Source organism: Trichoderma asperellum, chromosome 7 (genome assembly GCF_020647865.1).
Source record: "Trichoderma asperellum chromosome 7, complete sequence".
NCBI lineage: Eukaryota > Fungi > Ascomycota > Sordariomycetes > Hypocreales > Hypocreaceae > Trichoderma > Trichoderma asperellum.
This window is the reverse complement of record NC_089421.1, coordinates 377,946-391,146: the sequence shown is the minus strand read 5'-3', so window position 1 is coordinate 391,146 and position 13,201 is coordinate 377,946. Positions and strand designations below refer to the sequence as shown.

Below are 13,201 nucleotides of genomic sequence, written 5' to 3'. Positions count from 1 at the left end.
ATAGCCGCAGGGTAAGCTCCGTCAAAGAAGTCAGTGTTCAGGTTTATAGTCGTATTTTCGTTAAGGTATCTAGATTGGTAAACAGAAGTTGTCCTTTATTCAGGATATCGTCATTACCATCAATAAGAGGAATTACATTCCTTGCTTACTGATATGCTGGGCGAGCCTCTTGCGGCACTCGTCTCGTTTTCGGCGTCGTTCTGCATTGCTATGACGAACAGCCGCCATATTGAGCTTCATTGATCGAATCGGAACTTTATTCCACGCATGGTGGTTCACCACGATGTCTCTTTGATGGAAGTCTGCTCAAAGCTTTTGTGCCTGGGGCCTGGCGCTGGGGTTCTCCAGGGCCAGGAGCCAGGACTCAAGCGGGGGTGACTATAGAGGTAGTGAAACTAGATTCAGGGTAAGTCATAAAACGCGCCGACCAACAGGGACGAGTTCCCAATGCAACTCTATAGTGTAATATCAAGCTCGCTCATGCTCCCTCTGGCCTCAGCCACTCAAATGTATCCAACAAATCAAGATTAAAAAACGTGCTGAAATCCGCTGAAACGTCCATATTCCAATGCCCTCCTTCATCCAACATATTCGTCTGCACCGGCGCCTCCAACGCCTGCTCCAGCACTCGCCTCACAACCTTCTTCACTCTAAAGCAAATATCTGCATTTGGCGAAATAGGGCCAACCCAGTCCAGGAACGAAGCCAACATTCCCAGCTTCTCCACAATGACAGCCTTTGTAGCGACTGGACTCATGGTGCCGCGCGTTGTGCCTCTCAATAGCTCCATGCAGAGTACTCCGCCTGCTGGGGCGGCAAAGGAGACAACGTTCCATTCGACGCAGTCTTGGGCGGTTTTGAGGCGGTTCTGATGTGTCCAGAAGAGATGAGCCAGCGTCACCATTTCGATGCTGATTTCGAAGAGCCGCGTTTCGTTTCCTTCGCACGCGTCGTCTTCTTTGCTGAGGAGGCGCTCGATGAAGAAGAGGTTTTGGAGGTGTTCCAGCCAGATGAGGACTTTGCCGTAGACTTCTCTTCCGGGGATGTCTGGGTTGTGGATATCCTCGGGGTGATATATCAAACAAGGTGGAAAGCCGTCGACTATTTGCATTTCTCGCCATTTCAGGTTGCTAGCATGTCACTAATTTAGCAGAAACTCTGATAAGTAGGGAGTCATGACTTACAGAAGTGCCATCTTTCCACCAAAATCCATGCCCTGAAGAGCAATTTCCAGAATCTCATCTCTCACATACGACAGCATAGCCCTTGCGCGGAGAGTCGTCGTCATATAGATCTTGCCATCGATATTCCATCCGTTCTCATCCACGCGACAGTCTTCACGCCTAGTCAGTGGAGGCTTTGACAGTAACAATTCATCGCTCATATCGAGAGGCAGCGGTGTTGACGAGAATTTCCTGCCGAGGAACATGGGTCTTCCGGTGAATGTGGCCGTTACCTTGTCATGTGCGAAGATGGCTGCGAATAGCCGGCGCCTGATTTGTGTTGTTACGGTCCAGTCCATTGAATCGGCGTTTGGCGAGACATGGAGACCCAAGTAGGTTGTCAAAGCCATGAGATCTCCGTGCGCTCTCCAGTATTGCATGCCTGGGACACAGTGTTAGAATAAAGCAATCGGGAGAAGCTAATCAAGTAACCCTACCTGCATCTCCTGACACATTCGACTCCAGCAAGCAGTGTCCAAAGACAACAAAAGCCAATAACGTATTGCTGTTGGAAGCGTCACGGCTGAGCTCAATACACTTCCAAGCAGCCATCTTATACCGGCTTACAAGACAGCTCCCATGGTTGTTCTGTAGCTCGATACAGTCCTGAGGTAAGACTGCCTTGTCAGGAAGTCTGCGAGCGCCATAAGCCCAAATAACAAAGAGCAACCCAAGAGACTCCCATCGAAGCTTTGGCCCGGAAAACTCTGCAAACCACTCTTCCACATCTGTGTGGTTATCGCCCAGAGGAACCGCGCTGTTCCGGCATAATTTGAGTGACATGCGTCTAAGCTGCTCCTCGTCTCGAGGCTCTTGGCCCAAGGTTCCACCAAATGTCGCCCACATAGACTCGGTCAGCCATTCCCCTGCAAGCGGACACCAGCTTCCGTAGAAACTAGAGTACATCCTCGCCAAGAGCTTAGAAGTAGCGATATCGGGGATAACGCGCAGAGCGCTGATGGCAAACTCATCCAAGCGAGGGAAAGCTTCCACAATCTTCAGCGGCAGCGTCTCTGGATCTGGCTCGCGCTTCCATACCGTGGATAGGCGATTCTGCGCCTCTTCATAAAAGGCCGTAAAGCTGGTTGCGCCGAGGTATCCAATATTGTTGTTCTCGGGCATGGTCGCCTTGGGGGTCAGTGAAATTGAGACCGAGTTGCCGTTGACAACGTGCGGCGGCCTCAAAGGCGGCACGGATACAGCCGCCGCCGACCTTGAAATACTGCCATGACGGTTTTGATGAGGATGGCTTCGCTGGCCAGGCTGAGTCATATAGACGCATTTATCGGCGACGCCTCCGCGACGGCATCGCGAACACACCGGAAGGCGGTGGTCACACGCAACTTTGCGCCTTCGGCAGGGCTCGCACGACTGCAGACGGCCATTTTTGCGCTTGGGAGCCTCTGATAGAGAGATGGGGCTGTCCATGGCGGCGAGTCAGTTGACGAGATGCCTTTTTAATGAGTTGATTTGTTGTTGAGCAGAGGATGTCGAGATTAGTCAGTCACGATTACAGATACGGTGCTTACATGATACTGGCACTGTACATCCTGGCACGTAGTTGACTTTGAGGAAACCATCGTGAAAGTCGACAAAGCATACGATGTTGACAATTTTGCGTATTGAATCGTATTAATTAAAGCTTCCAGTATAGCTCGTATTCAAAAATAGTGATACGCCTTGTATTTCAATAACCGTAGACATATTCCGCAGATATGTACTATTGTGTCTTTTGAGGGTGTGAAAGGCGCGCGCAAGTCAACAAACACCATCAAAGTCAGAAGCACAAATTTTAAACAGAATAAAGCAGGAAATCGTGATTAGAAATACCTTTTCATGTTGACTAATATCTCAAAGTCAGCTTCATTTCCATATCAGGTCGAGCATCATGTCATCGGAGTCAATTCGAGCCAATCTGCCCCACGGCCTCATTTCTACCCCAAGTTGGGGCGAGACTCATACAAACGCCCGCCCCATATTATGCCGCCGCTACACTCGCATAGCGATCATCGGCGAAATAGCAGTCATGGTAACACCAAGGGAGTTGCGGGTAGAGCCGAGAAGAATAGGCAGCGATATAGGCAGTATCTACTCCAAGAAACCCCAAGTTGTAGAAAAGAAAATTTCCAACTTGCTCTGCTTCCGAGCTCTTCTCTGCTCGCTACTTGTTTGAATATCTCTTTGAATATCAACAAAATTTGCACAACAATATGACTCCTTTAAGCACAAGAGATATTATGCCGTTGGATGATACACCGAGTCCGGAGTGGCACTCGGGTATTTGTATTAGCGATCGTTCTATGAAAGATCCTACCATTGCTGATATTGATGCCCGACGACAGGCTGTTGGCCAGATGATGGCTCCAACAGCTGCCTATGCAGACTCCGACATGTTTAAGCTGCAATGTTCAAGAGTCAGTTCATCTTCTCAATATCCTTTATATATAATATAACTTACTAGGACGTGTGATGTGACAGGCTTCCAACAAACCGGCGGCAAGAAGATGGGACAGTAAGTCTAACTCTTGTTGACCGCAACAAGCATCCCCTAACCTAATGCTACAGACCACTTGACGGCTGAATCTTTGGCACGCGCTCCCGGTCTTCTAAAAGTCGCCGCAAGATTCCTCAAAAGACCGGGAATCATTTCGCTTGCTGGAGGTCTTCCAACTCCTGACTATTTCAGTTTCCGCTCTATAAGTGCCAAAGTTCCCATCTCGAGCCAGAGCAGCCTCCTCGAAGCCGAATCGACAATCACAATGGGAATACACGATATCGCTTCTGAAAACGCGGCGTTTGATCTCTCGGTCGCTTTGAACTATGGCCAAGCAGCAGGCTCGGCACAGATGATCCGTTGGATCACTGAACATGTGGAGCTGGTTCACAACCCTCCTTATGCCGACTGGGATACCTGCCTAACTACTGGAAGCACGGACGGCTTATATAAAGCATTGAGGATGCTCTGTGACAAAAACAGAGGTGATTCGTGGATGACGGAAGAATACAGCTACACTACAGCCTTGGAGACAGCCATTCCCCTGGGCATTAGAACAGTCGGCATCAATATGGATGCAGAAGGACTCATACCAGAAGCTATGGATGAAATCCTAACCAACTGGGATGTAGCGAAAAGAGGAGCAAGAAAACCACACGTGCTGTACACCGTACCAACGGGCCAAAGCCCAACAGGATCAACACAAAGCGCATCAAGAAGAAGGGCCATATACGGCATCTGCCAGAAACACGACGTATACATCATCGAAGACGACCCATACTATTTTCTCCAGCTACGTTCTCGCACTTCTGGTGGCCAACCTCCTCCAAAACTATCCGTCGGCGAGTTTCTCGCCTCCATGCCAACCTCATTCCTAAGCATCGACACCGACGGCCGCGTACTGCGCCTCGACTCCTTCTCCAAGATCCTCGCCCCCGGCACAAGAATGGGCTGGGTGACCGCCTCCGAGCAAATGATTGAGCGATTCATCCGCCACAGCGAAACGGCAAACCAAGGCCCCAGCGGCTTCTCGCAGGCCATCGTATATAAGCTAGTCGATGAGAAATGGGGCCACACGGGATTTCTAAATTGGCTGCAGCGTTTACAAGCGGGATATACTGACAGAAGAGACGTCATGATGAGTGCATTTGACAAATTTCTGCCAAAGTTGATTGTCAGCTGGGATGTTCCAAGTGCTGGGATGTTTGTAAGTTGTTGAAAAAGAAAAAAATCCTGTTCATGTTTTGTAGAAGCTAACAGGATGTTACAAGTGCTGGCTCAAAATCAAGTACAACTGCCACCCCAACTCGAATATATACTCCCCGCTCGACATTGAAGAAGAAATATTCTCAGCGTGCCTCAAAAGAGGTGTTCTCCTCGCAAAGGGCTCCTGGTTTAGGGCAGAACCGGATCTGCTTCTTCAAGACGTCTTCTTCCGCCTCACGTTTGCAGCGGCGAACGCCGAGAGCATAGAAGTGGCTGTTCGGGCTTTTGGGACTGCGCTTCGCACTATTTTCGGATTGGTTTAAGAGGATATATGAACTGAAGTGCATTATTTTCCCGTGTCTCCCCTCTTCTTTTCCAGCCGGTGTGCTTATTTAGATATCTTATGTATAACGTCGCAAAGGCAAAGTCTTTGGTAAAAGAAAAATATGAATGTGTATTCAAACGCCTATATATGTTACGTGCCTTGTTAAATCTCGTTATAACATTCTAACGTTGCTGCATACTGGTCAACCGCCTCTATACACGTTCCAATTGCATCAAACAAATGAGACTCTTTAAACATCTCCGTAAATAGTCGTAACACTGAATACGCTATGTGTCTAATCACCACTGCACTGCAGTAGTCTTCCGAGCTAGGTTCAAAGAAGGGAGTCTCCTTCAAAATACGCGCAATGATGCGAATCAAGACCTTCTCCTCTTGCTCCAACGACTCACTCTCCAAGCTGGCCCGCATGAGCCATTTGCTTAAGAACAAAGCGCACTCCAGATTCGCAATACTGTGAATGATGCTCCAGGACAAGATTTGAGTTTTTGATGCATATCTGATTCCGATGCGAACTGGTATGCTGAGTGCATGGGCGCTCTGGAGAACGGCCGAATACAAACGCGGCGATCGTTCGGGCATGGGAGATTGAGCAAATGCGGCTGCGATTATAGCTGGATCTCTGGTACTAAAGTTTCGACATACTGCCATGTTGAAGCTCAGCCTTATCCAGGCAATGCGGAACACTGCTGTAGCATTAAACCCTAGCGGCGCCATGTAAGCAATGGGCTGCGTGGTACTCTCTCTGTTCCGCGACCAGCTGCCATCCCAGCGACAGAGGGCTCGTCTAAACTTCATAAAGACGTCTTCTGAAAATGGCACTTTGTCAACATCTCCATAGGCGTCAATATGGAGAAGAGTCTCTCTCGTGAGGTGTATTTGCTGCACCAGACCATGAACAGAAATCAGACCTCCAAAGGCAGAAGTGCGATGGTCCGGATTTCGTGATTCCTTGGGTATGGTCAATTCCAAATAATAATCGCCAAAAGTACTAGACATTGGCGGGTCACGACGTCGTATTTCCTCCCATTCAGGCTCCGTGGAAGCCCACCATGCACTTTCGTGCTGTGGCATCATTATCGACCAAAGTTCTCGGGCCATGAGCCGCGGCGGAGTTTCGTAGAAAATTGTATGTAGATTGAAGATTATAAATGCAATGAACACCGTCCGTCGACGCCCTTCGTTATATATCCACTGTTCCCACGTTTCATTCTCTGGTACATTGTCTTCACGCAAGTATCCTCCTTGGCGCAGGTGAAAGACAATCTGTTCTGCTAAACTGAACGCGTCCGGTAATAGATTCTTGTATTCCCATGAACACAGGGACATGCAAATGATCATGGCCTGGATTGTTTCAATTTCAAGGGGCGATTGATTTATAGACCTCCGTGTATTCGTCATAATGCTAGCAACGGCTTCATGAGTTGGCTTTGCTTGTATCGTCGAGTTATGAGCGGCCTCCACTACGGCTGCGCAAACCTTGCTGAGTTTGATATCTATGAGACTCTTGGCAGCGTAATACAGCGACAAGGCCGACTCTGCCTCAAATCGATATTGAGCCCCCATTGCAGCAATGGAAAATACCAGCTCCAATGGCATCTGAGAGAGATTTTTTGTTGAGAGATGTAGAAACGGCCGGTGTAAGTTGAAGCTAGAGAAGCCTTCAATGTATCTACTGAATGTATGCTTCGAAGGAAGCTGAAAGTCCAATGGGAGAAGCGCAGCATTGTCTTGGACTCTGGCCGAAACCAAGTCATAAGCATCCCGGGACATGTAGCATAGATTCCTCGCCGAAGACTGCAAGTATTGCTCGCTCGGCGTGCCAACCGACGCATTGGCGAGCATTGGCCGAGGGTGTATAGATGGATCCTTGATAGGGGGCTGGAGCAACAAGGAAGAAGCGCACGGCAAGTCATCCTGCCATATGCACTCTTCTGTTCTGATTGACACATCTCTTTCAGATGTCGTCGTCTCCAGCAGCGACGGCACACTTAGCGAAGACGAAAAATCATACGCTTGAAAATTCATCGGAAATTCTGGATGAAAATATGAAAGTTCAAAAGGGTTGTGTTGCAATTGGAAGCTGTCCCATAGCATGTCCAACTCTGCAGAATGGCAGGGCTGCGCATTGCTCGCGGACGGGGTCAAGGCATTTTGATGGTGTGTGTTACTGGCTCTCAGCCCTTCTGTTGGCTCAAAATCCGGGATGGGAATTTCGGTCTTGTCCCCTACTCTCCTTCGCCGGTGGGAGGCATTAGGATTAAGGGGCCCATGTTCTCCCAACTCCTTGGCCAACTTGACATGGCGTGATAACAAGTCCCTAGTTCACATGAGTTTTCGCCCTGTGGGAATGATGACAATGGAATAAACGCACTGGCGTGAGAACGTCCGTCCACATATACAGGCATGGGGCTTCTCCTTTGTATCTACCCCAAGTCAGTGATTAACAGACCAGACAATGAGAATCCCATCCAAAGCACGTACGAGTTCTCTCATGGCGCCGTAAATGCTCCGTCCTCAGAAACGACTTGCTACAGAATTGGCAGGGGGGCACCTTGACCTTGTGCCGCATCTTTTCTGGTGCACGCCCTTTCGTCAGTCTCGGTGAGTCGGAGCTCCAAGACGAATCTACCCCAACTTTTATTATTAACGAAGCCCAGAGACCGGGTTCCACTCCATGTCAATGTCAATGTCGAGTCAAAAGCACGCCCTAGCGCCTTACAAACGACAAGCACACGTGATGGCAGCATCACATGACGCGAGTTGATTCTGACAGAATGCCGTGAACACAGACAAGGTCGTTTCCAATTACAACTGCCTAAAACCTCTGAATCTCCCGCTCAGTTGTTTTGCGTCGTGTTGATTGTTAATCAGATGTTGAAGAGTCATGGCGTATCCCTTTAGCGGGTGGGTTACTCGGCAGGATGCCTCCGAGATCCGCATTACTACTCACATACTGTACCACGCACGTATTAGCCAATGAAAGCCGATCAGCCATGCATGCTTCTTATGAAGAGCGTACGGACGCCTTCATCAACTGCTTAGACGCGCTCCTCCGATAGATGCCAATCTTCAAAAGATGGAAACGCCGTCACCTTTTCTTGATCGCATGCACATTTACAGGGTAGCGGTGCCGAGGATGTAACGGCAGACAGTCCGTCCAAGCCGATCCTTGACGCTTGAAACGCTGGGGTTGTTGGCTGACGGTTTGCCCGAGCCGAATACCTGGGGTGCTTCCAGGTCTGATGTCTGGCGACGCTCTTTTCTTCACCACTGCTACGAAGACAAGCCCATCAAACCCAGAATGAAGCCTCTTTACCACATCGCAGCCGTTGGCTTCACAATCATCCAGCTATGCCGCGCCGATGGCAGCGTTTCGAAAAGAGGCTCGACGCTTCCTCCAAAGCCCCCGTGTGAGCCGGGATTCACTCTAGAGGGCGCCTCAACCGAAGAGGTCAACGCCCCAGGAACTCGGTTCAAAGCCGTCATTTCATGCTCAAGCCTCGACGCCGACAAAGTGTTTGTATTCGTCAATGGCGAAGAGTATAGCGATTTTCAAGCGTCCGCCTCAGATATTGCGTTCCCCAACGGCCTCGGTGACGGCACAGCTCTGCTAGGAATCATCGCTGCCGACACCCAAGGATATCCGTTTGTGAGCAGCTTCTCGCTTCGCTTTGGGACTCCGACTTCTATTGTGAATGTCTCAAAGTCATTCCTCCAGGCTGCGGTAGACAATGGATGCTCAACGTGCGGCGACTGCAACTCGTGTCCCGGCTATCCAATGTGCGCAAGTTCGTGCCAAGTGCCGCCTCCTCACCAGTGCGACTTTTACCAGACTTGTGTCGAAGACTCCGTGCCCTGCTCTGGTGACCCCAATTCATACGCCATCAACTACGGATTGAAGAACTGCGAAAAGTTCGATCAGAATCTCAATCTCTTTTCCGAAAATGGCCAGCAGTTTATATGGGGCACCATGAACTGCCTGCAGAAAACACTCGTTCCAGTGGTTTCAGCTTGCAATGCCACGTGCCAGAGCGTCCATGATGCGGCGTTTGGGTCACACGCGCAGTGCTATATTGCCAATGGCTTCTGTAGTCTCGAATGCAAAGACTATGTGGCCGAATTATACACGGTAGGCCTGGATCTTTTCACCTCGGATGCCATCAAGTCTGTCTTTCAGACTGCAGCCGGATGTCTCGAGCGGATTGAACAGGTCATCCAAGAAGGAGCTTGCGTGAACAATGTACTCAGGGGCATTATCTTATCCATTCTCGATGTTCTATCCGCCTGAAATAACCAGCGTCATCAGACATTGCCCATAAAATCAGAGGGAGGATACATCTTCACAACCGCGTGTCTACTTGCTGGGAGCGTCTTAGTCATCTGATCCCAATTGCATGTTCAATTAAAGAAGAAAAATGCGATTCATCTAGCATTGATCATCATGTCGTTATATAATTCATGATATGCGTTATAAAGCGCAGGCAAAAAGATTTACCCGCCAAGCCAGCAAATATGTATAGAGAAAGATGCGAGAACGCGTGATTTGCTCCACGGGAACTTATGTGCTGGCGTCCGTCTCCACGCCTTTCGAAGCAGGCAGGCTAAATCCCATTTCCTGCCAGGACTCAAATTCCTTTTCAATCGCGAGCAGCTCCTCTTTATACCGGTCAATGTTCAATTGGTACTTTTCGAGCGCGTCTGGCAGCTGGCCCTCAGAATCTTGCTGCGGCGTCGGTTCTGCCGCGGCGTCCGCGGATGCGCCCTTTTCACCCATCATTTTCTTCTCCTCCTCCTCAAGCTTTTTGATGAGCATACTCTTTCGCCGTCTTGTGTCTTCCAGCCATTCCAGGCGAGCATCGGTTATTTTGTTGGACATCTACATTGGCTGTTAATACGGAGGATAGCGAGCAGCGGTAGCACTAAAAATATTATTTTTTTACGCCTTACTTGTTATCCGTAGAGTGGCCTCTCTTTTTCGTGGTCTTGCAATCTATAATAGCCTACGGGCTGGAAAGGAAACATGGGAAAAGGGGGCTAGTCTGAGGGCCTTTGGTCCTAAAGCTGAGAGAGGGGACCCCCATGGCTTTGGCGGGGCGAATGGCGTGCTGTGAGAGGCCGAGAAAATATGCAGGGGGGTTACATCGCCAAAGTGGCCCAATTGAGACCCGATGCCGAAGCTTCAAGAGACGGATTTTCATCAGGACCGTTGATTACGCAGCATCTGCGAGGCATAACGTGAGTGGAGGTTCTTCGCATGCTCCAGGGCAAATAGACGGCTCTCATCAAAGAGGGGCAAAAATGGACCAGAGCGGCAAAAGCGTGCCGTTTCGCTGCGAGAAAACAGAAGGAGGGCTGAATCTAGCTCATGTGCGGATGAAATAATCTATAAGAGTACTGATATGGTTGGATTAGTCTCGGAAGGTTAGTTTATAACTGAATCGCTATCTGGACATCCTCCTATTCCCCAGCTCCTCAACTGCGTGTTGGCCAGACAGGTTTCAGGATCAGAGGCTGGCTCGGCCCGAGCCGTATAAGGTCCGATGAATGGGAAAACACCAACGAATAATCAAGAGAATAGCACAGGCAGCTGCTTCTATGTAGAGGAAAACAAAAGTGTGTGCATGTATCTGCTTAAAGCAAAACAATCCAGGCGTGTTATCTTCAACACTGGATGGCAATAACGGGCCTTGCTGCTCGTACAGGATGCCCGGATTTTATTAAGACACCACCCACTTACATGTGAGCGGCAAAGTGGTTATTCTACTATAGGCATCTCCAAACCATCTAGCTCGCTTGCAAATCCCCCCATTCGATAAGCAAGGTGTGTAGAAGACAACTCCATAAACTAGAGACGGCGATAACACGCGCTCGGAAACTGACTTTCCATAGGTCCATCATCCTTTCTCATCTGCCCATCTTCCAGTGCCCGAATGCTATATTAACCATCAGCCCTGTCCCTGTTGCATCTTCCATCGACGCTGATCCAGTCCAGATCTCAAAATTGCCCGGGAAACAAGCTTTTTTTCTCCCACCTTGCCCTCGCCTACAGTTCTTAAAAATTTGCTAGTGCCGGTTCGCCTATACTTAAGCAGACAAACCCTCCCAGACCGACGCCAAATCCGGCAGCACAATCAATCGCCAGCAAAAAGTCCCGCAACGCTCGTCAACACTGTCTCTTTCCCTCCTATCACACTAACAAGATGGCACATGCGCTTTCACGCTGCTCCACCATCCGATGCCGAATCGCCGGTTGGCTCCAATGCCGGTGCCGTTGACCTGCTGAAACGGGCAAGCTGGCCGCGGGGGAGAAGGGCTCGTGAAGATTAGATCAGCCTCTTACGGTTCAGGGTCTGGGTTTAGACGCAGATCGTGGTCGAGATAAGGCATCTGATACGGCTTCGAAGTGGAAAGAGGGAGACAAAGATCCAAAGCTAGCATCGCATTGTATATCGCATCGCATCGCAATGCGGCGAGTTGCGGGCCGGCTGAAGATGAAGCTGTAATTCTGGGGAAGCGGTTATATAAAGCTGGAGTTGGTGGCTGTTTATGATGCAGATCCTTTTCTGCTGTTATCGCTGTTGATTCTACCAAGGCGTCAGTGAACAAGATCTGCAACTCTTAGTCTTCAAAATGCCCTCCATCTCCAAGGTCGCTTTGACGGCTCTCGCCTCAGTCCAGGGTGCTCAGGCCTGGGGTGTTTTGGGCCACGCAACTGTTGCCTACATTGCCCAGCACTATCTCAACTCTGCTACGGCCTCATGGTAAGCGTTATGATCTAGAGCAGTTGAGAGAAGAGAAGAGACTCTACCGTTGTGACTATGGCCATGATTTGCTAACAGACAAATAAACAGGGCTCAGGGCGTCCTTGATGACTCCTCCAGCTCATACCTGGCCAACATCGCCTCATGGGCTGATGACTACCGAGCAACCACTGCCGGTAAATGGTCTGCTCCCTTCCACTTCATTGACGCTGAGGACAACCCTCCCAGCTCATGCAACGTCGACTATGACCGTGACTGCGGCAGCTCTGGCTGCTCCATCTCGGCCATGGCCAACTACACCCAGCGCGTTGGAGACGGACGTCTCTCCGCGGCCAACGTCCAGCAGGCTCTCAAGTTCCTCGTCCACTTTGTTGGCGATCTGACCCAGCCCCTTCACGACGAGGCCTATGAAGTTGGTGGAAACGACATCAAAGTCACCTACCAGGGCTACAGCGACAACCTCCACGCCGACTGGGACACTTACATCCCCGAGACTCTTATTGGAGGCGACTCCCTGGCTGACGCCCAGACCTGGGCCAACACCCTGATCGGCGACATCACCTCTGGCGCTTACGAGTCTCAGGCCGCCAGCTGGATCGACGGCGACGACATCAACGATGTCATCACCACTGCCACCCGCTGGGCCAGCGACGCAAACGCCTACGTCTGCACCGTCGTCATGCCCAACGGTGCCGCTGCCTTGCAGCAAGGCGACCTCTACCCTACCTACTACAACTCTGTGATTGGCACCGTCGAGCTGCAGATCGCCAAGGCCGGTTACCGCCTGGGCAACTGGCTCAACATGGTCTACAGCGCCAACATTGCCAAGCGTGACGAGGGCTCTGCCGAGGCCCGTGATGCTGCTCCCCTGCCTGACCTGCTGGGCCGAGACTTGCTGCCCGCTGCTCGTCCTGCTACCCGTGCTAAGCTTGCGAGAGCGGCTATGCAGGGCGCGTGCTGCAACAGCCGCGACCACGACCACAAGCACTAAAAAAAAGGATGCTTGGAATGATGGTGGCATGAGTTTTAAAAAAGAGGCTTGGGCAGGGAGTTTCGTGGTTATGGCGGGAAGGGGGATTAGCAAAGGTCTAGAATTAGCGAAAATACCAGAGTGAATAAAAAATACCTTTACATCCAGTTGTCAATTTTGTATAAACTTGCATATTTTATA

At 50.2% G+C, this 13,201-nt stretch overlaps 6 protein-coding genes across 6 annotated transcripts; 3 read left to right on the top strand and 3 right to left on the bottom strand.

Annotated features, from left to right (window-relative positions):
• Positions 1–478: 478 nt before the first annotated feature.
• On the bottom strand, positions 479–2,651 carry TrAFT101_010895 (uncharacterized protein; the record flags this gene model as incomplete). Its single annotated transcript, XM_024901023.2, has 3 exons — positions 479–1,130; positions 1,185–1,605; positions 1,661–2,651. The coding sequence occupies 3 exons, from the start codon at positions 2,649–2,651 to the stop codon at positions 479–481; spliced, it is 2,064 nt and encodes a 687-aa protein (XP_024756838.2).
• Positions 2,652–3,433: 782 nt separating this feature from the next.
• Positions 3,434–5,246, top strand: TrAFT101_010894 (uncharacterized protein; the record flags this gene model as incomplete). The annotated part of the gene is made up of 4 exons (XM_024901064.2): positions 3,434–3,637; positions 3,702–3,735; positions 3,789–4,924; positions 4,989–5,246. The coding sequence occupies 4 exons, from the start codon at positions 3,434–3,436 to the stop codon at positions 5,244–5,246; spliced, it is 1,632 nt and encodes a 543-aa protein (XP_024756837.2).
• A 164-nt stretch (positions 5,247–5,410) lies between these two features.
• On the bottom strand, positions 5,411–7,363 carry TrAFT101_010893 (uncharacterized protein; the record flags this gene model as incomplete). Its single annotated transcript, XM_024902769.2, has 1 exon — positions 5,411–7,363. One exon carries the CDS (start codon positions 7,361–7,363, stop codon positions 5,411–5,413), a length of 1,953 nt encoding a protein of 650 aa, XP_024756836.2.
• An 826-nt stretch (positions 7,364–8,189) lies between these two features.
• Positions 8,190–9,889, top strand: TrAFT101_010892 (uncharacterized protein). The gene has a single exon (XM_024904375.2). The coding sequence runs from the start codon at positions 8,571–8,573 to the stop codon at positions 9,555–9,557; it is 987 nt and encodes a 328-aa protein (XP_024756835.1). The 5' UTR covers positions 8,190–8,570; the 3' UTR covers positions 9,558–9,889.
• TrAFT101_010891 (uncharacterized protein) lies at positions 9,828–10,145 on the bottom strand (the record flags this gene model as incomplete). Its single annotated transcript, XM_024901051.1, has 1 exon — positions 9,828–10,145. The coding sequence occupies one exon, from the start codon at positions 10,143–10,145 to the stop codon at positions 9,828–9,830; it is 318 nt and encodes a 105-aa protein (XP_024756834.1).
• A 525-nt stretch (positions 10,146–10,670) lies between these two features.
• Positions 10,671–13,162, top strand: TrAFT101_010890 (uncharacterized protein). The gene is made up of 2 exons (XM_024901001.2): positions 10,671–12,030; positions 12,121–13,162. The coding sequence occupies exons 1-2, from the start codon at positions 11,900–11,902 to the stop codon at positions 13,019–13,021; spliced, it is 1,032 nt and encodes a 343-aa protein (XP_024756833.1). The 5' UTR covers positions 10,671–11,899; the 3' UTR covers positions 13,022–13,162.
• Positions 13,163–13,201: the final 39 nt, after the last annotated feature.

What these genes read in the sequence shown, in the direction of transcription:
- TrAFT101_010890 (XM_024901001.2), top strand. Translation starts at nt 11,900, where the DNA reads ATGCCCTCCATCTCCAAGGTCGCTTTGACGGCTCTCGCCTCAGTCCAG. An exon ending in AACTCTGCTACGGCCTCATG is followed by an intron (nt 12,031 to 12,120) that starts GTAAGCGTTATG and finishes ACAAATAAACAG; the next exon opens with GGCTCAGGGCGTCCTTGATG.
- TrAFT101_010892 (XM_024904375.2), top strand. Translation starts at nt 8,571, where the DNA reads ATGAAGCCTCTTTACCACATCGCAGCCGTTGGCTTCACAATCATCCAG.